The 26,463-nt window shown below is 37.0% G+C and overlaps 1 protein-coding gene across 1 annotated transcript; it reads right to left on the bottom strand.

The window, feature by feature from the left end:
• Window positions 1-1,663: 1,663 nt before the first annotated feature.
• Window positions 1,664-25,683, bottom strand: LOC115229479 (growth hormone-inducible transmembrane protein). Its single transcript, XM_029799821.2, has 8 exons — window positions 25,531-25,683; window positions 17,588-17,824; window positions 15,966-16,077; window positions 14,684-14,825; window positions 12,084-12,282; window positions 7,186-7,284; window positions 4,546-4,717; window positions 1,664-2,115 (listed from the first exon to the last, which is right to left on the bottom strand). Exons 2-8 carry the CDS (start codon window positions 17,796-17,798, stop codon window positions 2,031-2,033), a joined length of 1,020 nt encoding a protein of 339 aa, XP_029655681.1. The 5' UTR covers window positions 17,799-17,824; window positions 25,531-25,683; the 3' UTR covers window positions 1,664-2,030.
• Between the last annotated feature and the right edge of the window lie 780 nt (window positions 25,684-26,463).

Raw genomic sequence — 26,463 nt, 5'->3', positions numbered from 1 at the left:
GAGTCCAACAAAAGGTATTTTGTTTCATTCAAGAATAAGTCAGTGATAGGTATACTAGGATTAAGTGGTAAATGTGTTCGCATTTATAAAAATATTAACACATTTCTGTGTTTAGATTTATAATTTATATACTTATAGATAATAGTGAAATGTTTTAAGTGTGAAAGTAACTGAGTCTGCAACCAGCTACAGCAAATGTGATAAGGTTTACAGCAGTCAATCCATAACTAAAGGTGTTTTTGACAGTTAACCATTTCTCTACAGAAGAGCAGTTTCATATACCATTAGTTTACACTGTTCAATATGGTAGAACAGATCAAAAAGAGGAAAGTAAATTAGAAAATTCCTGACAAGGCCCTAAAATAGCTCAGTCACCTTGGAATTATCTTAAAAGCTTACTCAATTATTTCTTCATTACATCATCATCATTGTTTAACGTCCGCTTTCCATGCTAGCATGGGTAATGGTGTTTTTGTTGCCTCCTGCAGCCAGAGCTATTCCTTTTACAAGATTGGCACCAACAACTTCACCATCTCTTACTAGACTTGTCCATCTTTTCTGAACAGTCTTCTAAAAGATTCTGTTGTGAGCACTAGTGCACATCACAAGAAAGCAAAACTCAACATTCCTACTACACATGAACAATTCCAGACCCTCATATAACTAACAAACATTAGACTGTTATTTGCATGCATCATCAGCCTTTGTGATACAGTTTTGGCATTCTATTCAAGCCCTTTCAATCCTTTATAAACCTAAATATGCTTGGAATATAGAGTGTATGACTGAAACTGAGGAAGTTAATACAGTGTAGTTCCTTGCAAGAAGCCCTGGGTGAGAAAATTCCAACCTTAAATAGTTTTAGGAATATTTGTTGCTGGTTGGGGAAGGAAAATTGTATTTAATATTCTCACTGATTAGAATTGTATGGGTAAGCTCTTGCAGAGATGTGACTTGCTTATGAATAGCCGGTTGTGAAAATTTCACTTCAGTTATTTGGCTTAATGCTCTTGAGAAAGACAAGAATATCATTAATTATAGTTTTCCTTTCTATAACATTGAAATATTTTACCTAGGAAACCAATTAAATATTCCCCACCATTAATATTAAAACATTAATTCAGTGAATAAATTCTTAAATTTTCAATCAGTTAAGGACGTCAATGTATTCTTGTATAAGAAATAATTATCTGATTCAAAATTTTTAAAATATTTTATTTATTTTCCATGAGTTTTATATTAACATTTATCAATACTGCCTCATACCATCAATATCTCATGCAATTTTACTAACCCTTTATCAAGAAAAGACATCTAAAATTATGAGGATGATTGTGCCGCTTAGAAAACCTTCAGAAGAAAAGATAACTGCTTAATGTTTCCCCAAGAACTAGTGGAAGTTCAGTTAAGCTTAAAATTTTATGTCATTCAAGAAATATTTCAGCTATTCACATCTTTTATATTTTTATCTAACACTAACTGGTATATCCTTTATCTTAGTTGCTGTTATTCATTAAAGACCCCATCAATCATTACAATTTATTACAGATTTATTCCATCAATTCTTGACTTGTAATATGTGATCTCAAATACAAAACAAAGCCAAAGATTTAAATAATTTTTAAAAAAGGTTATAGAGAAAAATATCCAAATAACAAAGCAATCAGAATAAAATATTTATCACGTTCTGTACAATAATTTCATATTTCATTCCTAGAGTTTTTATAATAATTCCCTCACTAGAATGTCCATTCACTATAGAAAGATTTGTAGAAGGGATGTTAAAATAATTTTCATAAAGGATTACATGTAATTAAAATGAAAAGAATTAAGTAGGAAGAAGAAAAATGAAAATATCTAATTTTGTCAACAATATTAGAAGCCCACTTTTTAAGTATTCATTATGTCTTTTTTTTTTTTGTATATATTTACACCATCACAAATTTGTTAAGTAATGGTGTTACTGAAGTTGGAGTTCTGTAATGACACAAGTTGTAATAGGACAATACACATCATGGCTGGATATTTTCTTAGCGTCTTCGGTTACTACCGCCAGATAAAATTGTGACAATCCGAATAAAAATGTTTATTGTGTCCATATAAATACCAATAGAACTGAAAAAGAAAAGAAAAAAATTAGCAACAGGTCATTAAAAATATTCAGAATAATTACATTTTTCTTTTTTCAGACATAATGGATAAAGAGAGGCCTTTACCAAACAACAACCTAAAGGAAGCTTTATAATAAGGAAAATGGTCACTTGTTAGCTATAAATACAACATACTAGTGAACAAGTACCATGTTTCCCTTGCACATTTTATTTTGACATACGTTTCTCTGGTTAGATGCTCTTTTTATCACCAAGCACTTTATGGATTGTATCAGGAGCATTTTACTGTGGACCAACACTAGTGAGATTGTCATGACCTTGACAAGACAGGATGAAGGGACTTCACTCAATCCTATATTGTCTTTGTCCAGAGTGTACTGGAGACATTTTACACACAGTAATCAATACAGTACATAGAGCAGAGGGTAACTGCAGAAGATGAACTAAGGTCTGGTAGAGAGAAAGAGAGAAAAGTGAAAACAGGTCACTTGTTAGCTATAAACAGAAAGGAGAAATAGGTGAAGCAGGACTTAGCTTGATAAAGAGGGCAACGAGAGTGACCTGGGGGAGAGAGAGTGATGGCTAAAGAACAGAAGAGAAAAGAAAGACATTTCAATAAAGGAGTGACCTGAGAGATGGAGGGTAATGACAAGTAGCACATGTTTCATGGTAAGAGAGAGGGCTGTATCAAATTACATTAGATCCAATGCAACCTGTGTTACACAGGTATCATAATAGAAGAGAGTTATCAAAGCAGCTACTACATGTCTGCTGGAGGAAGAGAGAGAGAGCATACGATGGATGCCAATAAAAAATGATTAAGGGAAGAGAGATGGGGGGTTAGCATCATAGAAGGGCAAAAGATAATTGGTGATAAATATCAGTAAAGAAGGGATTTGAGGAGAGAGTGCTGACAAGCAGAACATAAGGGTAGGAATGAGAGTGTATGATTACGAAAAGATCCATTGCAATCCTTTGTGATTTGGAAGGAGAGAGGAGTAGTGAGATACTGGCAGAAGGAAAGAATTGAAAATGGACAGATTTAATGTTTCTTTTCATCTCACAGCAGTTATGGTGCAATGAATAAGAGAAAAAAGATGACAGAAAAATAAGAGAGTGTCAAATAAGCAAGAGGGGCAGCCATTGAAGACTTAGCAATTGCTTATAGGTGAAGTTCCACTGAAGTCCTTTGTAACTCAAGCATCATGATTCAGGAGAGAAGAGTAAGATAAAAGCCCCAAATGTAGAACTGCATTACTGATAATGTTTATAGGCCCAGTGTCCATAGACATTATTAATGAAGAAAAGATGTGAATGACTCAAACCTGAGCAAGCTTGACTAGATTATTTATACATGTGTCAACAATATCAAGCTATTCTATAATGAAGAATAAATGCGTTAGACTTATAGCAGCTGGAGACATTTAAACTATGTGTGATCAGAAATAAATGAATAAAAGCACAATTTGAAAATGTGAAAAATAATCTATAAACAAATTGGAGGTAAAATTCAGAAAAGTTCCCACACAGAAAAACTGTTTGGATAAGAAATGTCTATTTCTTGAGAAATGAATAAAAGACACTTTTTTTCTGTAATTAAGCATTTTACATTTTAATGATAAAAATATTGATACTGATATCTTGTGGAGGGAACCTGTGGAAGGGGTAGATCCAGGAAAATGTGGGATGAAGTGGTAAGACTTCAGATGTTGAACCCCACTGAGATGACAAGGGACTGAGACTGCAGGTGATTTGCTGTGTTTGAGAAGACATCAAGCTAAGTAAAATCATGGCCATTCATACATACAGGTATGTCTTTTATGGCCACATAATTCTGTCCTCTCCTAAACTCACCCCCACCACCTATTGTTCCTTATGTGCCTATCTGCACACCCTCCATGCACTCACATACCTATGATATCCTACTCCAATTCCTCTCACCATCACTTGATGTCTCTACAACCACTCCAGTTCCTCTCATCATTACTTGCTATCTCTAAACATCTCCCTTCACACATTCATGGAACATACCCCTCTATATTATTTATACTACCCCCACTGTTCCCCAATGGGCAGGCCCTCTCTCTCACCCTGACTGTCTTTCTGTCTTTCTTTCTTTCAAACTTTCTCACCTTCCTCTCCTTTCTCCACTCCCTCTCTCAGCTGAGAGAGGGAGTGGAACTGAGAATGTCATATAAAAAGCACCCAGAACACTCTGTAAAGCGGTTGGCATTAAGAAGGGCACCTAGCCTTAGAAACCATGCCGAAAAAGACAATTGAGCCTATCGCAGATCTCTGGCTTGCCAGATCCCGTCCAATCATCCAACCCATGCAAGCATGGAAAATGGACATTAAATGATGATGAAAATACCTCTCTGAAATAGTCTATTAAAGCAAAAATCTAAAATTAATACAGATCTTTAAAAATACCAACCTGTCAATGGGGTCAAATGGTCGCATAGCATACACCGGGTGTGTTTCTGCTTTTTTAATAATTTTTTGAGTATCATACAATAAGAACATTGAAAAGAGAACCAAACCACCATAGATGCTTATAGAGTAAAGACCAGCACCAAGAGCTGTGGTAGGAGGTAGGAACATGCCACCTGAAAATAAAGAAAAAAACAAATTAATATTTCAAAGTTCTATATTCCTAATTTGAATAAGACTTATAACCACTTCCCCCAACAATTTTATATAATCATATATATATTAGGTAGTTCTGAATTCTAGCACTCTGTTGATTACAATGAAGAGGGTTCCAGTTGATCCAATCGATGTTACAGCCTGTACATGAAATTAACATGTAAGTGGCTGAGTACAACACAGACACATATACTCTCAATGTAGTTCACAAGGAGATTCACTGTGACACAGCTGGCACCTTTGAAATACAGGTACAATTCATTTTCACCCAGCTGAGTGAACTGGAGCAATGTGAAATAAAGTGTCTCACTGAAGGACACAACATGCCATCGAGAATTGAACTCATGACCTTATGACTGTGAGCCAAATACCCTAACCACCAAGCCATGCGCCTTCACTTGGTCGCTAATAAATGTCACTGTAGAAAATACAGACCTCCTATTTTATACTATTTTATCCATCATATAAACCTATTAGATATTTGTAAAAGCAAGTGCTCTCTTCTTGGCCCCCTTTTATTTGTTGCATATGTTAATGACATAGATGCCAACTTAAAGAATGCTACAGTGTTGAAATATGCAGATGACATCAAGCTGTACCTTGAAATAAAGAAATATAGTGTACAGATCCTGTACACTATAGATCTCTATTGCAATCAGACCTGGACACAATGCAGCAGTGGATCATGGACTGGCAACTCAAGCTGGCTGTGGACAAATGTACCACCATGCATTTTGGGAGGAAAAACCCAGCGTCTACTTACTCCCTCCACAACACTAGTCTCAAACAGTCTTCTTGTGAACGTGACCTGTGCGTTATTGTCGACAGCAATTTGCATTGGACAAAACACATCGCTAAAATTGCTAAGAAGGCTGAGGGTGTCTTGGCATCACTCACCAAGTCCTTTGTGAGCCACTCTTCGGCTATCTATCTGCGGCTTTATATAGCTATGGTACGACCTCACCTGGAATTTGCATCACCGGTCTGGAACCCCTATCTTGCCCAGGATATTAATCGTCTGGAAGCCGTTCAGCGACGTGCAACCAAGAGAATACCCTCCATCAGGCATTTGCCATATTCTGAACACCTTACTTCCCTGGGCAGGGACACATTGAAACTCCGATGTCTGGCAGCTGACTTAGCAGACACCCATAAAATTATTAACCATCTTACAAACAATAACTCTGAGCACCTTTTCAAACTCCACCTGTCTAACACCCGTGGACATGTTTACAAAGTCAGAAAACAGCACAGCTCCCATGACTTTCGGAAACATTTTTTCACGCTAAGAGTTGCTGAAGCATGGAACAGACTGCCAGCATCAGTTGTTAGTTGTCGGAGCACTGCATCCTTCAAAACTTCCATGCTTCCTGAGATTCGCCAACACTACACCTGATTTCCTCCCTCCATACACACACAAGCATAAATCTGACTCATACACTGTTCGCTTTCCAGACATTTGTACATTACTGCATATACTTCATATGCACTTTTAACAAGTTGTGGTGCACCTGAGCACTGTATACAATAGTTTCATTATTATTATTATAAGTGGTGTATGGTGAAGAAATCACTAACAGTGCCCTATTCATATCCTCATCCTAACTAAGATTTATTTGAAAATGGTTAGAATATAAATACTTTACCTGGTTTAAATATATCATTTCTGGAAAAAAAAAATCACATCCACTCTTAAACCCAATACTACCACTAATAGTGCTCCCTTCTCAACTCATAATGCTTCCAAGGAGGTGCTACCACCCTAGTTAAGAACGACTGGTATATGCTGAGCCAGATAATGATGCATTCACAAATATACACAATATTCAAGGGAAAGCAGATTTGATTTGGTGTAAGGTTAGCAGCTAAAATATTTTGTAGTTTTGAAAAGAAAACCTAACCTTTGTGATAAAATCTTGGTTACATTATAAATAGGATGTCTGGAAGATATTGCTTTATTTTGAAAAAAAAATAAGGATCCAATCAGTATTTATTAGTTCATCATTTTAAATGGTCAAATTATACTCAAAACTGTGTATAATTTATAAGTTTAATGTACTTTTTAGGTTATTGGATATGGCATTTCATATAGAATCATGCCTTAAAAGTTAGAATAAATATGGTTTAAATAGTACAGAAACAAGTCAGTTTCCGACAATAGCTTCAGATTAAGCACACAGCTGAAAGAATTCATTATACCAAAACAGCTTACTAAGTATTATTTCTGGCTAAATCAATTTGCTGTGAACATATCTTCTGCATGTTCAACTTAACTATTTATTAATACTATTCTTATATTTAATAAATCTAGCTAGCTCTTGAAAACTGAGTTGAATAAGTAAAAAAAGACAGAATATAAACATTGAGAAGGTAAAATTCAATTGAAAATAACTTTTACCAAAACATAAAGGAAAAAGAAAAATCTTACCAATAGAAGACACAAACACAACACCAAGACCAGCAGCCAAAGGTCCACCCATATTCAAAAACTTCTCACTTGGTGCACACATGGCCAGTGTAGATAAACCTTAGAGGATAAAATGTAAATATTTACTTCTGACAGAGATAATATAAAAAAATATTTTTTTGTATTTCAAGAAAACTGTAAAGAAAACAGAGTTTTGTAAGGAAATAAAATTTGCAACCAGTGACAGGAACCCCCGATTCCTTATCTGATGGGTGATGCAGAAACTGGGGATAGACGAATGGTTAATAAAGGTTGTACAGGTCCTATACAGAGATGCTGTCACTAGGGTTAGGATTGTAAACGAGTATAGTGAAGGATTCCGGGTAGAAGTAGGCGTCCACCAAGGATCAGCCATCAGCCCCCTCTTATTCATCATAGTCCTCCAGGCAATAACAGAGGAATTCAAGATAAGTTGCTCCTGGGAACTCCTCTATGATGATCTGGCCCTCATAGCAGGATCACTACCAGAACTAGAGAAGAAATTTCAGGTTTGGAAGCAAGGTTTAGAATCGAAGGGCCTTAGAGTAAATATTGCAAAGACCAAAGTTCTACTAAGTAGGAAGGCAAACACATCACACACCCCTGCTCGAGCTGTAGAAAAGGTGTACCCAGTGTAAGCTATGGACACATAAGAAGTGCAGCAACATCAAAGGAAGATTAATTGAGAAGATAGCTTTTGTGTGCAGCAGACGCGCAAGGACAATAAACACCACAGATGCTCAGAAAACAGATTCCATCACATGCCAGGGGGGAGAAACTAAAAGTAGTTGATAGCTTCCGCTACCTAGGTGACCAAATCTGTAGTGGGGGTGGATGCTCAGAGTGTTACCACTAGAATAAGAATAGCCTGGGCAAAGTTCAGAAAGCTTCTACTCCTACTGGTGACAAAGGGCCTCTCACTCAGAGTGAAAGGTAGATTGTATGATGCATGTGTGCAAACTGCCAAGCTTCAGGGCAGCGAAACATGGGCCGTGACTGCAGAAGACATGCGTAGGCTCGAAAGAAATGAAGGTAGCATGATCCACTGGATATGTAATGTCAGTGTGCACACATGACAGAGTGTAAGCACCCTGAGAAAAATGTTAGACATAAGAAGTATTGCATGTGGCGTGCAAGTATCGGATATGGTCATGTACTATGGATGGATGAGGAGAGCTGTGTGATGAAGTATTACTCCCAAACAGTGGAAGGAATCCAGAGTAGAGGGACACCCAGGAAGACATGGGATGAGGTGGTGAAGCATGACCTTCGAATGTTGGGCCTCACAGAGGCAATGACAAAAGACTGAAACCTCTGGAGGTATGCTGTGACTGAGAAGACCTGGAAAATAAAGTGAGCCCACAGCTGTAACCTACACCAGTGTCACATAACCAGTCCACTCAAAAGCACCTTGGATTGTAGGGCGACATGCTGTGCTTGAGAAGACCTATTGAGTCAAGTACATCATCAAAATCAAATCAAATGGAAACTGTAGTTGTGAGCCCCGTGTCGGCAGCACATAAAAAGCACCATCTGAATGTGGCCGATGCCGAGTCAAATACATCAACATCAGCAATATTAAAATCAAATCAAATGGAAATTGTAGTTGTGAGCTCCATGCCAGTAGCACGTAAAAAGCACCATCCAAATGTGGCCGATGCCAGTGCCACCTTGACTGGCTTCAGTACTGGTGGCACGTAAAAAGCACCATCTGATCATAGTCAATGCTAGCGCCTCTGGCCCCTTGTGCTGGTGGCACATAAAAAGCACCCACTACACTCTTGGAGTGGTTGGTGTTAGGAAGGGCATCCAGCTGTAGAAGCACTGCCAGATCAGAGTGGGGCCTGATGCAGCCTCCTGGCTTTCCAGACCCCAGTCAAACCGTCCAACTCTTGCAAGCATGGAAAATGGACATTAAACGATGATGACGATGATATATATGAAGAGAAAAGCAGGCAACTGACAGCTTGATGTATGTTAGGAGGTTCAATAGTTGTTGTATATGGACACAATAATTTTCATTTGGATGGGGGGGGGGGGATATTGATAATGCTAACAAATTATTCTCTTTATGCTAAATGAAATGATTTAATATACAGAATAGCTGAGAGCTAAAGTAGGATGCCATGAATGAATTAAAAATGGTATGACAATTACAGTTTAAAGGACATTTCAAGTGTAGATAATGTTATCTGCTTCAAAATGAAATGGTATGTAGTGAATAGGATATAATTCCAAATGACTAATTTCAAATCAGAAAAATTAATGTTCAATTGATTGCAAAGAGCAATTAGCATTTTTGATCAAATTTATTTTATTCATAAAACAGTTTTCAGCTAGCCTTTGACTATCAAATTTAATCTATTTTTCTCTAGATATAACAAATATCAAACATAAACGAAGATTAAGCAGACTTCCTCAACCAAGTAAAACATGTACAATTAACCTTAGTCATTAAAGAAATATGGATGGAACTTGAAGGATTCCATTTAGATTCTGAAATCATGATTTAATGTGTCGATTTCTCAGCCAGTGTTTCATTGCAAGTGTTAACATCAATTTCTTGTTTATCCAAAGTTAATTTCTATCATAGATAACAAATTTGACAACTTTAGTATCATAACAAGTTATAAGATGTTACCATCATAAATTCTTACAATAAAAATAATACCCCACATGTTTTTCACAATACCAACATGAAGGACACTCATAAGAACAACAGCACAATGATTCAGCTATGAGAACTAGATTATTGGCATGCAGGAGTTCCCACAGAGAGTCAGTCTTAAACTTGCTGCTATGGTCAGAAGAAATATAATAGACAGAACAGGGTTTAAGAAGCAAGCTCCAGTAAAACTTAAAATTTAATAAACTAAGTGTAAATGTTGAATTTGATACAAATTAAAGATGGGAAAAAATATCACTAAATATGAATGAGAAAATAGTGATATATGAGAATACAAATACAATTTTTCAGCATTATGACCTATTGCATATGAAATTATTCAATAACATATGAAGAAATGAATTGCTATTACAATATTTCTGATTCTTCTAAGATATTTATTACTACTTGATAATAAATACCCTAGAACAATCAGAAATATTTTTCAATCAAAATATATTTGATTGTAATGATTATAACACCCCTATTATTTCCAGATTCTCTGAAATTTCTGATACAGGCAAATCACAGTCTTTTTAATTCGCAACAAGTGCCATGTCTACTTTTAAAGTTGAGTGATTTGTCATAAAAATACTCTGAACAGTAAAATGAAAAGAAAAAAAATTGTTCCAACAAATACCAAAAAAGTATTATTCTATATACTTAGCATGATGAAATATATGTGTACAATAAAATACAAAAATAACACAGTGTATGCAGGGTAGTGAAGAGAAGACAAATATGTATTAAGGGCAGTAATTATTGTTAGTCATGTGTTCTGTTTATAAATAAGAGTTTAAATAAATTTAATGATCAGTGTAAGAATATAGCATATTTCTAATATAGCTTAATTCTATGAAAGAAATATTTATTATTTAAAAGGCCATAGTCAATTGAATCAAACATTTACATTACTGGAATATATCTTATCAATCTGAAAGAGATTGTAGTTACTCCTAGAGAGATTTGCACTAAAGATAATTTTTTCTCTATCATTTATCCCAATGAGAAGCAGGGTTCATATTCTTTTGAAATCCCATCTCTCACACTAAGGCCAAAGCTGTTTATGTTCTCCTTAAGCTGGTTGTGTGTAGAGAGAAAATTTCAGAAGTTTGCATATTTGAGAAGGAAGTATTAAGTGTTTAGTAATGGAATTTGGAAATTTTAACAGAAAACAACTCTTGTTGACAATTTATAGAAATATCTGTATTTATAAAACTACCAAATACATGAGAAAATAAAATTAAATATCAGCATGGAGCATGATAGTAATAATGATATAATCTATATGGGTTCACTATCTCATAACATCTAAACTGAATTAGGTATATTTAGCAAGGGGAGAAGCAGAAGGAAGACGTTTGTCAATGTTCTACACCATGAAGAGTTCTGGATTGCAAGACAGACTATCACAGAGGTGATAAGTGGATGGATAATGGTACACTTGCACTTAGTGATGCTGAAAAGAGGAATGGAAGTGCTCCTATGAAAGGCTACTAAACATGGAGAATGTTTGGGAGAAAGAGAAACTGGGCATCCTAGTCAACAAATTGATAAATAAATAAATAAAGCAATCAAGGATATGAACACAAGGAAAGTCCCTGGTCCATCAGGATACACCACTGAGATGCTTAAAATATCTTGTAGAGAAGGTTATGATCTAGTTAGGCTGTACAGGAAGATGTTATACCCATTGACTGGCTTTGCAGCATTATTATCAACTGCACCAAGGGTGAAGTAGATGCTTTAAATAGAACTACAGAGGCATCAAATTGCTGCCCTCTTTCCTGTTTAACAATTGCAGAAGTATTTAGCTAAAAGTAAGCCAGTGTACTTAGCATTCATTGACCTGGAGAAAGCCTTTGACAAGGTTCCTCACTCTGATCTGGTGATCCCTGATGAAGTCTGAAAGAGCAGCTGGACATTAAATGCATGAACTTATGTATGCAAGAGACACTTGTGTTGATAGGGATATATGATATTAAAGGACAAGGAGTACTGGATGAAAGAATGCCAATGGAAGATACCAGTGGCAGAAAATGAACAAGGAAGACAGTTTTACCTGTATCAGGGTACTGAGCTTCATACATAAAATGTCACAGAATCAAATTAAATGAAAACTTGTTTCAGTGCAAAACTAAAGTATTGAAGATGTATTAAAGATTACCAATGGCAACTGTTAGAAAAATCAGCTGACATAACAAAGATAACTTACCGCCAACAACTCCAGCTGTATACCAAGCTGCACGTACTAAAACAGGACCACCCATGAGACATAATGGTGCAATGACAGCACCAACAACACCACTGTGAAGCATCCAGGCAAACTGTTTTGCACCGACTCCAGGTTGATATGGAATAGATCGAACCAATATACTGCTTCCAATCATTGCAGCAAATGTAGCACCGATAGCCTGAAAAATCAATACACATTAGTTTCCAAATGTTCAAGTGTTGAAGTAATATTGTTGGAGGATTCATTTTTTTTTTTGTTATTAATTTCAAAAAGCAGAAAATATTTGGAGTTACTTCAAAAAATTATTAGTCTGTATTACATTTAAAACTAACTGTAATATTGCTGAGAGGTTGTTTACAGTTAAACTCATCTTTTGTGTTTAAACAATACATTTTCAAGTTTTGCATAGTTATGTAAGTACCATGCTAGCATGGAAAACGGACGCTAAATGATGATGATGATGATGAGGTCTTATCAATAAGTATCCAGACTGTTGCCATAATAATGAAGCTAAGGCATGCAGATTGAAACCGCTTGGCACAGACTGACCTTGACTTTTGCTGTGCATGTGCACTAAGTTTTAACATTCTAGCTCATTTCTGCTGTTTACAGTAGTAACATGTGTAATGTGTGATTGTTGCATTGACCATGACAGAAAGTTGTCATGGCAATACCTGTTCAAAGGCTACGCAAAGTTGCAGAAAATGTATGGAGAGGAGTGTATGAGCCACACACAAGTGTACGAGTGGTTCAGACATTTCCAAGATGGCCCCAAAAAATGTTGATAACGGCGAATGTTCTGGGAGACCTCCAACCAGCAGAACTAAGGAGATCATCACAGATGTGAGTGCAGCTGCGAGGGAAAAATCATCGAATCACCATCCATGAGTTATCAGAGGATGCGCAGATTAGTTACGGTTCAGGTCAGTCCATTATCACTGAAGATTTGTGTACAAGATATGTGTCTGCCAAGTTTGTGCCGAAACTGCTTTCAGCTGACCAAAAAGATACTTGGGTTTCAGTTGCACAAGATTTTGATTGCGTTGAGAAAAACGGAAACTTTTTGAAAACTTTGCATAGGCCTGAGCAGGTATCACCAAGCTTTTGACAAAATTTGATGCAGATTCTCTGCTCAACTTTTTCTGTCATGGTCAATGCGAACAACATACGCTATACACATTACTTCCAAGCACTGCTGTAAATAGCAGAAGTGAGCTAGAACATTAAAACTTAGTGTGCATGCACAGCAGAGTTCAAGGTCAATCTGTGCCAAGCAGCTTTACTGTGTGTGCTTTAGCTTTGCTATTATGGTAACAGTCCGGATAATTATTGACCAGACCATGTATTTACATATTTGGGTTAAGAATCTTTATTTCATACTGTGCTCCAACACACTTGTCTACTTAATTCCATTCATGAAGGATGCTGATATCAATTCAAGCAACATTTAAACTCATTTAGTAACAGTAACCATATTGGACTGAACTTAGACCCAGATTTGTTTTTGTTCAAAGTCAATATATGTACTATTTATTACTTTCTGTAATGTCCACTACAAATCTTTTGAAACTTTATCATATAGCAACATCCCATTTTTATATCATACATAGCCTACCATTCCTAACTTTGTTTCCTCTACTAATTAGAGATATTGTGTTCTGTAATTCTAATCTTTGAAAGATGTCCTACTACCATAAGTTCCGAGTATGTTTGATTTTTAATGTTTCAAATTTTCTATTTTTTGACAGGATTTAAATGAAAACTTTCATAGAATGTAAATGTCAATTCTGGACACTGTTCTCATGTGAATATTTGTAGTGATGAAAGCCAGTTGTTGAGAATCAAATCTTTTTTATTTACATAAAATGTCCAACTTCCAGGATTCTAAGCACTAAGTATGATATGCATTTGAACTGGAAGCAACAATAATGATTCCACAATATTCATCAGCACTTTAAAAATTTAGTCTTTCTGAATCCTTTTTGAGCAACATAGGAACTTAATTTCCTCATCAATAACTGAACTGATCTTGGTCAAACAGATTTTGAGTTTGGCTTCTAGGCATATTATTACAGCAGTCACTGAAGGAGCAGCTATCAATGGGCTTGATACTTATTTGAGTTTGATTCTTCAACAAAACTAAGTTCAGACAGTCTTCCAGATAAAGACTGTTCCAGGCAGTTAAGCCTAATGCATAATTCAGCTCAATATGGGTGATACTATTGAAAATTAGTTTAAATGAAGTAACATTACATTGTTCCATGAAACCAGAGCAGAAATAAGAGTACTGGAAATCAGTGTGAAATAAAAAGTTTACAAGTTAAATCTTTGCTCAGATGCAGATAGAAAAAAGTAATAGAGCATCTGATGATAAAGATTAACCTAGTCAAAAATGAAGTATTTTACAAGAGTGATGAATTTATTAATTTTAGAAGTTATCTCAATAGTAGTAATAAGCCCTCCCAGAAAATATTTGTCACAGAAGAAAAAATATATACATATAATTAATTACAAAAAAAATGATAATTAACCCAAAATGAATTAATCAGTAAAAGTATATTTTCAAGAAAAATGCTTACCAGCCATGAATTCTTCATCATTAAGTTAAGCATTGTAGGGTTACGATAGACAGCCATAGCTGAGAGAGCAGTAATACCAATACTACCGCCAAAATAAAGGTAGGTGTCACGAATTCTCTGGCGTACAATTTCTGGCCATATCCTTAAAATTAAAATTGAAATGAACCTCAAGTATGTTTATGTGAGCATGTGTATGTGTGTATGTATGTGATGTATGAATACTGAGCAACTGCAATGCAGGCAATTCATCTAGGAGAACAGTAACTCAAAAAAGGAACTGATACAAGATAGAAGGGGACTCTTACATATTGCTACAACAGTCTCTCAAGTGCTGCTGACATGATAACACTTAAGTTCATGTTGTAAAATTGTTGATAACAGGAAAGTCAGCCAGTCATAAAAACCATTCCAAGAAAATGGAACTGATGTAGACTCACCAAGTTACATCACAAGCAATCTGGTACAAGGTAGAAAAGACTTTTTAGTCTTGCTGCAGACACACTCTCGTCCACTAGTGGTACAATAAAAATGCATTGAATCTACACCATCATCACAAATCACACATAAAGAAAATGTTGGCTGGTTTACTCTATTGCAATATGTGCCAGGTGATATTGACTGCAATGAGATGATGAAGATGAGGATGATGACAAAACACTAAGACCCATCCAACCTATACCAGCATAGAAAAATGGATGTAAACTATATATTGGAAAGATGTACTTTTTTAAAACTACATTTTTAGAATCATCATAATTATTTAATGTCTGTTCTCTATGCTGGCATGGGTTGGATGGTTTGAAAGGAGTTGGCCAGATGGAGAGCTGCCCTGGCTCCATTTATCTTGTTTTAGCATGGTTTCAATGGCTGGATGCCTTTCCTAATGCCAACCACTTTACAGAGTGTACTGGGTACTATAATTAAAATGGGCATTAACTAAAGAATCTATAGCTCATATCCTCTTATATCATTGGCAATCAACCTTCATACAAAAATAAATTGTACATTGTCATAATCTTTTCTACTCTCATTCCATTGTTCAGTTAAATACATTTTACTTCTCTCCTGAATACATTGATAATACTTTCATATTCCAATAAATTTTACCTAAATCAATGGTAAAATTAAATAAACTAAACTACATGATCTATAGTCTTGGGACACAAACTGTTTTTCAAACAATCTCTCAAAAGGGAAAATGGATACAGTGTCTTTCATCTCAGATCTTCTTCATCACAGACTAAAGAATAACTAACGTTTCAAATGAAAATTAAAAACTTACGCAGCACGTTCAATGGCTCCTACTTCATTGGATAATCCAAGGCCATAGTAACACAAAGATCCTAAACCAATCACAGATGCACCTGCAACCAAGCCACGGCCTAGACTGAAAGCTGTGTAAAATAAAGAGAAGATATTGAAAGAAAAGAAAATATATTTCAAGTGAACTCGTAAATAAAAATTTAAGTTTATATTATGGTTAATATGTAAATATGTGCAAAAGATGACAAATTAATATGAAATACATGCAAATCATAGATGGAAATTACAAGAAAATTCTGCTTCTTTTATTAGCAAAATTCATCATCATTGTATCATTTATTTCAAAATTTGCTGCTAAAGGCAATATTTTTCATATTTCTTTCTAATGTCTAAACTGTCAGAAAGACTTTGGGACCAGAAACAATTGCCAAGTATTGAATCAATTTATGTAGCGCAAATATTAACCTTCAGTGCAAGTATGTTCACGTTTATTGCAAATGGTGGTTGCTGGTTTTCAATTAAAGTATACCATAATGGATCTCATCTGGAAATAATAATGATTTCATAGCATTCACTGGCACATTAACAATTGAGTCTGACACTTTTCAGATTCTTTGCCAAGTGACAAGAAAATTTCAGTGGTGGAGTCATATTTTCCTCTTTAAACACGTTGACTGCCAACAACGAGTTATCTTGTAGTTGGCAATCTATACAATTTTGCCAGGCACGAGTATACTCGTAGAGGTCTATTTTATTGTAATGCACTTAAAAATGAACTGGCGTCTGGAGCTAACATTGTGAGTGTGTTGTGGAAACACTAAAGACACCCTTTATTTGCCCAACGATATGAGTTAACTTGTATCATGGCACCTGCCAGGAATTATATTTGGTAAAACATCTATATATATCAGGCATAAGAAAAAATATTTCCTTTATCATTTATTGCAATCTTTTACATTTGGGTTGTAATAGCATATAAAAGTTTAATTCCTCTAAATTGAAATACATCTCACTCCTAACTTCCAAGCAGTCTTTAAATTGGCCAGGTAATTCAAGTTAAATAAGCTGTTTCTTAATCCATGTTTCAGACATTGCTTTTCATTTTAATAAAAAGGTGCATTTGAATGCATTGTCTCACTTATGTTCATCAACAATTCTGAGACCTGGCTTTCTTAAACAATTTATTCAGATTAAACATTTCAGTTCAATATACAAGATATCTGGAGAGGAAATAATGATGATGTCCTAACAAGTTGCATTTCACCACAATTTGTCAATGAATTATATTTTCATCCCTACTGTGCCAGTACCACATAAAAAGCACTCATGTTAGTGCTACATAATAAGCACTCATGCTGATGGCACATTAAAAGCACCCAGCACATACTGTAAAGTGGCTGGTGTTAGGAAAGGCATCCAGCCATAGAAACTAAGCCAAATCAGACTGGAATTAAGTGCAGCTTCCCAACTTGCCAGCTCTGATCAAACCATCCAACCCATACCAGCATGGTAAATGGATGATGATGAAAGTTTGTATATTTTATGTCTAGTGATTCAGAAAATACATATCTTTTTAAAACATTAAAAAAGCGACAATAAATTGAAATATAATTTAAATAGAAAGGTAATAGAAAGTATTACATGTATCAGTAGCAGGCGCCATAATAATTTCTTTCAAAGATCTGGCTTTGGCAGCTCGTGCAGTTCTTCGGGTTGAGGAACGTGCTTGATTAGTGAACATCTGTACAGGAGTGTAGAATGATGGTTTGCCAGCTTTTGTCAGGATACATGACCTCGACAGGCAGCTAGTTACAGCTGCCATTGGCAGACGACTCATTGTAGTTGCCAGCATGTGGAAATGAAACTTTGAACACAATCCTACAAAAAAATATAATTCCAATGATACATATATAAACATACATGTACTTTCATACATGCATACACATTCATACCTGTATACAGCTTATACAAGATAGATATAGCACAAAAATATAACACAAAGACAAGGTAATAAAACAAACAGTGTAGTAAGTTTAAACTCAGAAAAGAGGGAAAAAAATAGAAGAAAAAGTCTTTTACATTTCAGGTATAAACTCTTTGTCTGAAAGAATAGACAAGGTGAGAGAAAATGGACAAAGAAACACCTGTGTCTAATGGTCACAATATGCATGTGTGCGTGTGTGTATAAAACTAACAAATTCATTATTATGTACCCAACAGTTGTTGCAATATGTGATATGCTGAATTGTTCACCTTCAAAGATATAGACACAGACATGGCTGAATAGTTAAGAAGTTTACTTTACAGGCACATGGTTTCAGGTTCAGTCCCATTGCACAGCACCTTGGGAGAATGTCTTCTACTATATCACCAGACCAACCAATACTTTTTGAGTAGAATTGGTATATGGAAACTGTATGGAAACTCAGTGTGTGTTTGAATGATGAAATTCTATGGCTTGGTTTGTAACCATCAGAAGCAGCCACTGAGTGTTTTGATGATTAGTGGGATAAAGAAAAAAAAAGAAAAAACATTTACTCGAAAAATAGGTAATGGCAACTGGTAAGAAGAGCATCTGGCTATGAAATACTGCCTCAAGTGAATCTTCATCCAACCCAAACCATCATGGAAAAACAGACAATAAATGAATGAAACACTCTCCTTTTCTTTCTCTCTCTCTCTCTTACACACCATCATCATCATTTAGCATGTTTCCCATGCTGGCATGGGTTAGACAGTTTGACTGGGATTGGTAAGTCAAAGAGCTGTACCAAACTCCAGTCAGTTTTGGCTTGGTTTCTATAGCTGGATACCTTTCCTAACCACTCTACAGAGTGTACCAGGTATCTTTTATGTGTCACTGGCATGGATGCTTTTTACATGTCACTCACATGTAAAAATATATGTATGTATGTGTGTGTGTGTGTATATATGTGTATGTATATATAAATACAAACATGTGGTGTTCAAACATTGGGCAATATGCTGCGCTAGAGAAGACCTGTCAAGCCAAGTGAAATTGTAGTTATGGCCAATACCAATGCCATCTGACTGGCACATAAAAAGCACGGTTCAAATGTTGGGCCTCACAGAGGCAGTGACAGGTAATTGAAACTTTTGGTGAAATACCGTGCTTCTGTAGACCTGTGAAGCCAAGTAAGATCGTAGTCGTGGTCAATGCTGGTGTCACATCAATGGCACCCGTGCTGGTAGCATGTAATACGCATCCACTACGCTCTTGGAGTTGTTGGCATTAGGGAGGGCATCCAGCCATAGAATCCTTGCTAAATTGGACTGGAACCTGGTGCAGCTCCCCGGTTTACTAGTTTTCAGTCAAACTGTCCAACCCATGCCAGCATGGAATGTGAATGTTGAACGATGATGATGATGATGATAATGGTTTGAGTGTTTGTTCCAGCTGAACTGAATTCATTGGTATTTTTGGATGCCAATGTCATTAATCATTCTCATATATCCAATTGTTTCTGGTATTTCTTACATTATGTACAGGATGACAATGATTGTAATCCAAATGCCAAGGCTGCATTCAACTATGACACTGCTGGCTCCTGATGTGTCACTTTTTATCACCTCACTGGGTTTTTGTTTTGGCAGGGACTGTCATCACAAAAACGACAGGTCAAATCTTCTGGAGATACATTTTGAATTGAAAGAGTGGAAACGTTACCAGTATGTGTAAATTCATAGTTGCCACATTTGTAACAAGTTCTATCACATTCAAGGTTACTATTTTTCTGGACAGTAGGTCTTTTCATATCGGGTATTTCAATACGAAGAGTGGCATATTCATAGGTAAAAGGTAAAGACCCCATCCAGTCATGAATGACCATAGGATTGCACCTAGAAAGCTCCCCTCCAAAGAACAAGTTCAGAAAAGGTTGTTTGTGGAAGACCAGCAGTTATCTATGCACCCCAGCCTTCCTTCTCCATGTCACTGATGTTATTCAATAACTGATGTTATTTGTAAGCTCCCCTCCCACCACTACTAAAGCTGTCACAGTTGAGTGAACATGTCAAATGACAGTCCCAGACAATCAACACTCTCTGAACTTAATCTGTCAAGTGTGGTGGAGTATAGTCAGGTGATTAGGCTTAGAAATTTTTGTAGGTTTGGGCTATGGTCTTGCATTAATATCATGTGACAATATTTTTTGTGCAGAAAATTAAGGCTGACATGGTTGAGTAAATGCGTCTAGTGGCAGTTCTATTGTCAAGTGGTAGAGTGAACAGGAGTTGTTTCTATGTAACCTGGTGGCTGAATGGTTATGATTTGTATATATCTATGTAAGCATAAAATTTTTTCTCCACTAAATTTGTACATTAGTATCACACAAAATTATATATCATATCATCATTTAACATCTGTTTTCCATGCTAGCGTGGGTTGGATGATTTGACTGAGGTCTGTAGAGCCAGTGGTTGCACCAGGCTCCAATCTTTTCTGGTAATGTTTCTACAGCTGGATGCCCTTTCTAGTGCCAACCACTCCAAGAGTGTAGTGGGTGCTTTTTACATGCCACCGGCATAGAAACTAGTCAGGCAGGCGTGTTATCGATCACATTCAGATAGTGCTTTTTACGTGCCTGGTATTGATCACATTCAGATGGTGCTTTTCACATGCCACAGGGGTCAGTCAGCAGGTACTGGCATCATCCACATTCAGATGGTGTTTTTTTTATGTGCCACCAGCATGAGAGCCAGTCAGGGGGTATTGGCATTGGCCACATTCAGATAGTGCCTTTTGTGTGCCACCGGCATGGGGGCCAGTCAGGCAGTCCTGGCATTGATCACATTTGGTTAGTGGTTTTTATGTGCCACTGGCATGGGAGACAGTCTGGGGGTACTGGCATCAGCCATGTTCAGATGGTGCTTTTTATGTGCCACTAGCATGGGAGCTAGTCAAGGGGCACTGGCCGCAGCTACAATATTGGTTTTACTTGACTCAACAGGTCTTCTTAGCTGAGCTGGACATGCATGGCTGCAATCTGACTTTAGTTGCTGGGTCTTCTCAATCACAGCATATCTCCAAAGGTCTTGGTCTCCTGTCATTGCCTCTGTAAGGCTTAATGTTTGAAAGTCATGCTTCACCACCTCATCCTATGTCTTCCTGGGTCTACCTCTTCCACAGGGAGTGGCACTTCCTCACACTGCTGTCCTTATCCATACGTAGCACATGACCATACCAGGGCAGTTGTGTCTCTTCCACACCACCTTTGATGCTTCTTATGCCCAACTTTTCTCTCAGGGTGCTTACACTCTGTCGTGCATGCACACTAACATTACATATCCAGCGGATCATACTAGCTTTATTTCTTTCAAGCCTACGTATGTCCTCAGGAGTCATAGCCCATGTTTTACCCTCAGTTGCCAGCAGAGGTAGGAGCTCCCTGAACTTAACCCAGGCTTCTAGCCACTACACTCTTAGACCAACCACTCCACTACAGGCTTGGTCACCTAGGTAGCAGAAGCTATTAATTACTTCAGTGTTTACTGTCCATGTGCATCTGGTTAACCTTCCTTTGAAAATGCTGCACCTTTTATCTGTCCATAGCTTACACCGGGTACATCATATGGAGTTTCTACCCATGCCTTTACTACAGATTGAGCAGGGCCATCTACTTGAAAGAGGTTTGTGATTTGACAGCCTCCCTACTTACTAACACTTTGGTTTTTGCTAAGTTAACTCTAAGGCCCTTTGACTCTAGACCTTGCTTCCACACCCTAAACTTCGTCTCTAGTTCTGGCAGTGACTTGGCTATTAGAGCAAGGTCATCAGCATAGAGGAGCTCCCAGGGGCAGCCTGTTTTGAATTCCTCTGTTATTGCCTGGAGGACTATAATAAAGAGGAGGCTGAGGACTGATCCTTATATATATATATAAAGGGTAAATACCTCCTTCAGTCATGAATGACCATAGGATTGCAGCTAGATAGTTTTCCTCCAAAGCACAAGTCTGGGCAAGGGTGTTTATGGAAGACCAGCAGTCACCCATGCATACCAACCTCCCCTCTCCATGTCACCGATGTTATTGAAGGGAAAGGTAAAGATTGATACAGCTTGGCACCAGTGATGTCACAACTCATTTCTACAGCTGAGTGAACTGGAGCAATGTAAAATAAAGTCTTTTGCTCAAGAACACAACACAGAGCCCGGTCCAGGAATCGAACTCACTGCCTCATGATTGTGAGCCCAACGCTCTAACCACTGAACCATGCACCATACACACACATCATCATTTAGCATCCGTTTTCCATGCTAGCATGGGTTGGACGGTTCAACTGGGGTCTGTGAAGCCAGAAGGCTGCATCAGGCCCAGTCTGATCTGGCAGTGTTTCTACGGCTGGATGCCCTTCCTAACGCCAACCACTCCGCGAGTGTAGTGGGTGCTTTTTACGTGGCACCCGCACAGGTGCCAGACGGAGCTGGCAAACGGCCACGAACGGATGGTGCTTTTACGTGTCACCGGCACGGAGGCCAGTCGGGGCGGCGCTGGCAACGGCCACGAATGGATGGTGCTTTTTACGTGCTACCGGCACGGGGGCCAGCTGAAGATGGCGGATTTGAATAAATGGTTATCACCCAACCATAATCTAGTTGATATGTTTTGATTTTTTAAAATACTCTTATTTTTGGATGGGATATTGTTTTCTTTTCTTTTTATGCAAACTGTCAAGTTTAACCTGAACATCTTGTTTATATTCATACAAAGACTTTCATGACAATTCTTGCAAATATAAATATGTATCATCAAACTATCTAAAGATAAAAAAAGGGGAAAAAAATCATTCTTATGAATAAGGTTTCACTGTTAAGATTTTAATTTTAGTTACAATTAATCCTTTTGACATGCTTCTGTTCTAGAATGGATTTGATGTACCCAAATAACACCATATTTACTGGTCTTAATTTTATGCCATCCCAATGTCTTAATTCAGTTCCTCATTAAAGCGGGGGCTGAGAAGAATGAAGAGACAGCAGAAAAATTGTCATATTTAATAATAAAAAAAAAAGGTGGTTTTGAAGTTTTAAACTTGTCCAACACCATACCAAAAGGAATTACACAGACGTAAGCTCTATTGTGTTCTCATTAATTTGTGTATGTGTGTATGTGGGGGTGGATGACTGTGATTTGTGTCAGTTTAAGAACCACTGCTTTATGTCTTTGAAACAACTGAACCAAGCTGGAAATGAATTTTAAATCTTCCTTACCACCTACCACTTCTGGCAATTTACTCAACTAGCATCAATCATTTACATTATATTGGTTTCAAATTTTGGCACAAGGCCAGCAATTTCAGAAGGAGGAGTAAGTCGATTACATTGACCCCCAGTGCTCAGCTGGTACTTATTTAATCAACCCCAAAAGGAAAAAAGGCAAAGCTGACCGCAGCAGAATTTGAACTCAGAATGTAAAGACAGATGAAATACTGCTCAGCATTTTCCCTAGCATGCTAACAATTCTGCCAGCTTGCCACCATAATCATTTACATTATACTGCTAACACAATATAACTCAACTATTCAGATTCATATTGCATGTACAGCACTCTGTAATTTTTACTGAGATGTAAAATCTGTTTCCTGTACATACATTTTACTATAGAGCAGGCTGTCCTTCAGAAAAGAAAGTTTACCTTTTTAACAAAATGTAAATCATCTTTCCTTTCCTACGTTTCACTAACTTCCTATTTTTATTAATTGACTTAGCTGTAGCTATGTGAAGGAAATTTGCTTCCCAACCACATGATTTTGAATTCAGTCCCACTGTGTGACACTTTTGCCAAGTGTCTTCTACTACAGCCTTGGTCTGACCAAAGCCTTGTGAGTGGACTTGGTAGACGGAAACTGAAAGAAGCCTATGTTTATGTGTGTGTATGCTCGTCTTTGTCTCCCATCACTACTTGACAGCAGGTCTGTTTACATCCCCGTAACCTAGCAATTTATCAAAAGCAACTTATAGAATATGTACCAGGCTTCCAAAACTAAGTACTGGGGTCGATTTATTCAGATGAGCCCTTCATGATGGTGTCCCAGTATGACTGCAGTCCAAAGAGCGTAACAAGTGGTTTGGAGGAGGGTTTGAGACATGGTTATTCATCCTCTGGTATAATGACAAATTAACGGTTGTAAGCAAACAAGAGGAGTAAAATCCCAGAGGATTGACATTCGAAGTAGGTGAGACTAAGTGAAGTAGTTAAAGCGATAAAGCAAGGTCTGGGGATGAGAGTCGGGACAATGAGCTGACGAAGGGAGGGAATGGAGAATCTGAAGTCAAACTCGAAAGAAGTGAAGACAACTGTGACAGCAATAGGAAAAGTAGTGAGAAGACCACGTCTATTGACTAGTGATCGGAGCATACTGTCGGGCAACTTTGTGTCAATCATTTTATTCTTTGTGCTTAGACTGCGACCATGCGGGGCCTAAAAAAAAAAATCAGTCGATATTTTCGTTTTCTATTTGTTTCGAAAATGTCTAGACTGTGTGTGTAGTAGTAGTGGTAGTAGACGCATCGTCCCAGATGTGAATAGTATTCCATTATAGGGATCACTTGAGACTAGTAAAGGGTTATTAGTTGATGAACCTTTGAAGTATTTGCTAATCCTGAGGAAAGCCAACATTGGCAATATATGAATAAGAGACATTACATAAGCAGGGCCACCTGAGCAGCTCATAGGCCCTTGGGCAAATCAATGCACTGGGCCCGCTTGCATATATTCATTAAGAGCAAACCAAAGCATAAATAGATCACAACTGCGCCCCTAGACCCACGAAGCCCGTGGGCAATTGGCCAGTGTGTCATGACGGCACTGCACATACGCCTCATAGATGTGTAAGTTACATCATATGCTTACTACTATACCAACAGAACCTTATATTCTAGAACCAAAGTCAAATATATATTTATGGTAATTTTGTAAGACAAAGTAAATTTCCCTAAACAATATCCCAAAGAGACTTCGAAATGGTCTGATACAAATTAAGGGGTGAATGCGAGCTGGGGTGGGGGAAAAGAGAGAAGCGAATCGAGAGAGAAATAGTGAAAGACGTGAACGTAGGTTAACCTTCCTAAAAGGTTACATAAACAAGTTTTAACATCGCAATAGTTAAAAAAGATTTTAAAAAGCGTCAACGTTGAGATACAAAACAAAAACTAAGTTCAGGTTAATAAAATAAATTTTTCTATTGGGAAATATTTTAATTAAATTCATATAATTTCATTTTAAAAGAACTTTCAAAATGAACAAACTAGGCTTCCATATATTTTAGTAAATCTGAACCAATTTATATTGGTTCACCATATATATTGGTTTCATAGTAATTTCTGAATTTAAACAAGTTGAACCAAAAACGATGATGTAGCTGACTATAAAAGACGAAAGAATTATTAAACCGAATTCGGAAAGAAAAAAATGTCTTAATGAAAACACTATTAGTTAAGATTGCATCAGATACAATATTTTGGCAGTTAAATCACTAACAACATGTGTGTGTATATATATATATATATATATATATTATACTTGCTATTTCAGATAATCAATAAGAAGAGATTTTGTTCACTTACTGTAAACTATCGGTTCAGCACGAATCAAACGAAACTTCGCGAAATACGCAGAACAAATTTTGTCTGGTTAGGAACGGTGTTAACGCATTATCACCTCTAGCTTAAATTTTGTCCGCGTTGCATTTAGTTTCAGGTTGGGAACAAGAAAGATACATGAATTTTTTTTTTCATCATATATTTGCTATTAGATATTGATTATTCTACACATTTTACTGAGCATACTTTCCGAAGTAAATAAACAATACATTTTAGCTAAATAATCCAGAATTTGTATTTTTATGTCAACATAAAGAAATGGAGTTTCATTATTAAACTTAAACCATCATCAGCATCATCATCATCATTTAACGTCCGTTTTCCATGTTGGCATAGGTTTGACAGGAGCTAATAAATCAGACAGCTGCACCAGACACCTGTCATCTGTTTTGAATTGTTTCTACGGCTGGATGCCCTTCCTAATGCTAACCTCTTTACAGAGTGTACTGGATGTCTTTTACGTGTCACTGGTACAGGTGCCTCTTACATGCCACTGGTATGGGCGCCTTTTATGTTTCACCAGCACAGGTGTTTTTCATGTGTCACTGGCACTATCCACAATTTCACACAGCTTGACATGTCTTCTCAAGTACAGCAAATCACCAGAACTCTCGGTCATTTTTCAACATCTCCATGAGACTTAACATCCAAAGATCGTATTTCACCACCTTGTTCTACATCCACGTGTTCTCTCCATAATTAGAGATCAGCACTTCTTTATGCAACTGTCCTCATCCATATGCATCACATCACCATACCAGTGCAGTCTTCTTGCTAGCATACCACATTTGATGCTTCTTATACCTAATTTTTCTCTTAAGACACGTACACTCAGTAATAGATGTGTACTGACATCTATTACTGAGAAAGAAATGAAGCTATCATCCAGCAGAGCAT

The sequence above is a fragment of the Octopus sinensis genome, linkage group LG2 (assembly GCF_006345805.1).
Source record: "Octopus sinensis linkage group LG2, ASM634580v1, whole genome shotgun sequence".
In the NCBI taxonomy this organism is placed as follows: domain Eukaryota; kingdom Metazoa; phylum Mollusca; class Cephalopoda; order Octopoda; family Octopodidae; genus Octopus; species Octopus sinensis.
This window is presented reverse-complemented; position numbering and strand designations above follow the sequence as displayed.

Bases quoted from the DNA above. Each gene is read 5' to 3' on its own strand.
- LOC115229479 (XM_029799821.2), bottom strand. From the start codon at position 17,798: ATGCTGGCAACTACAATGAGTCGTCTGCCAATGGCAGCTGTAACTAGC. The intron at 16,078-17,587 runs GTAATACTTTCT...TATTTTACACAG, and splicing joins GGCGCCTGCTACTGATACAT to CTTTCAGTCTAGGCCGTGGC. The intron at 14,826-15,965 runs GTAAGTTTTTAA...TTTAATTTTAAG, and splicing joins GGAGCCATTGAACGTGCTGC to GATATGGCCAGAAATTGTAC.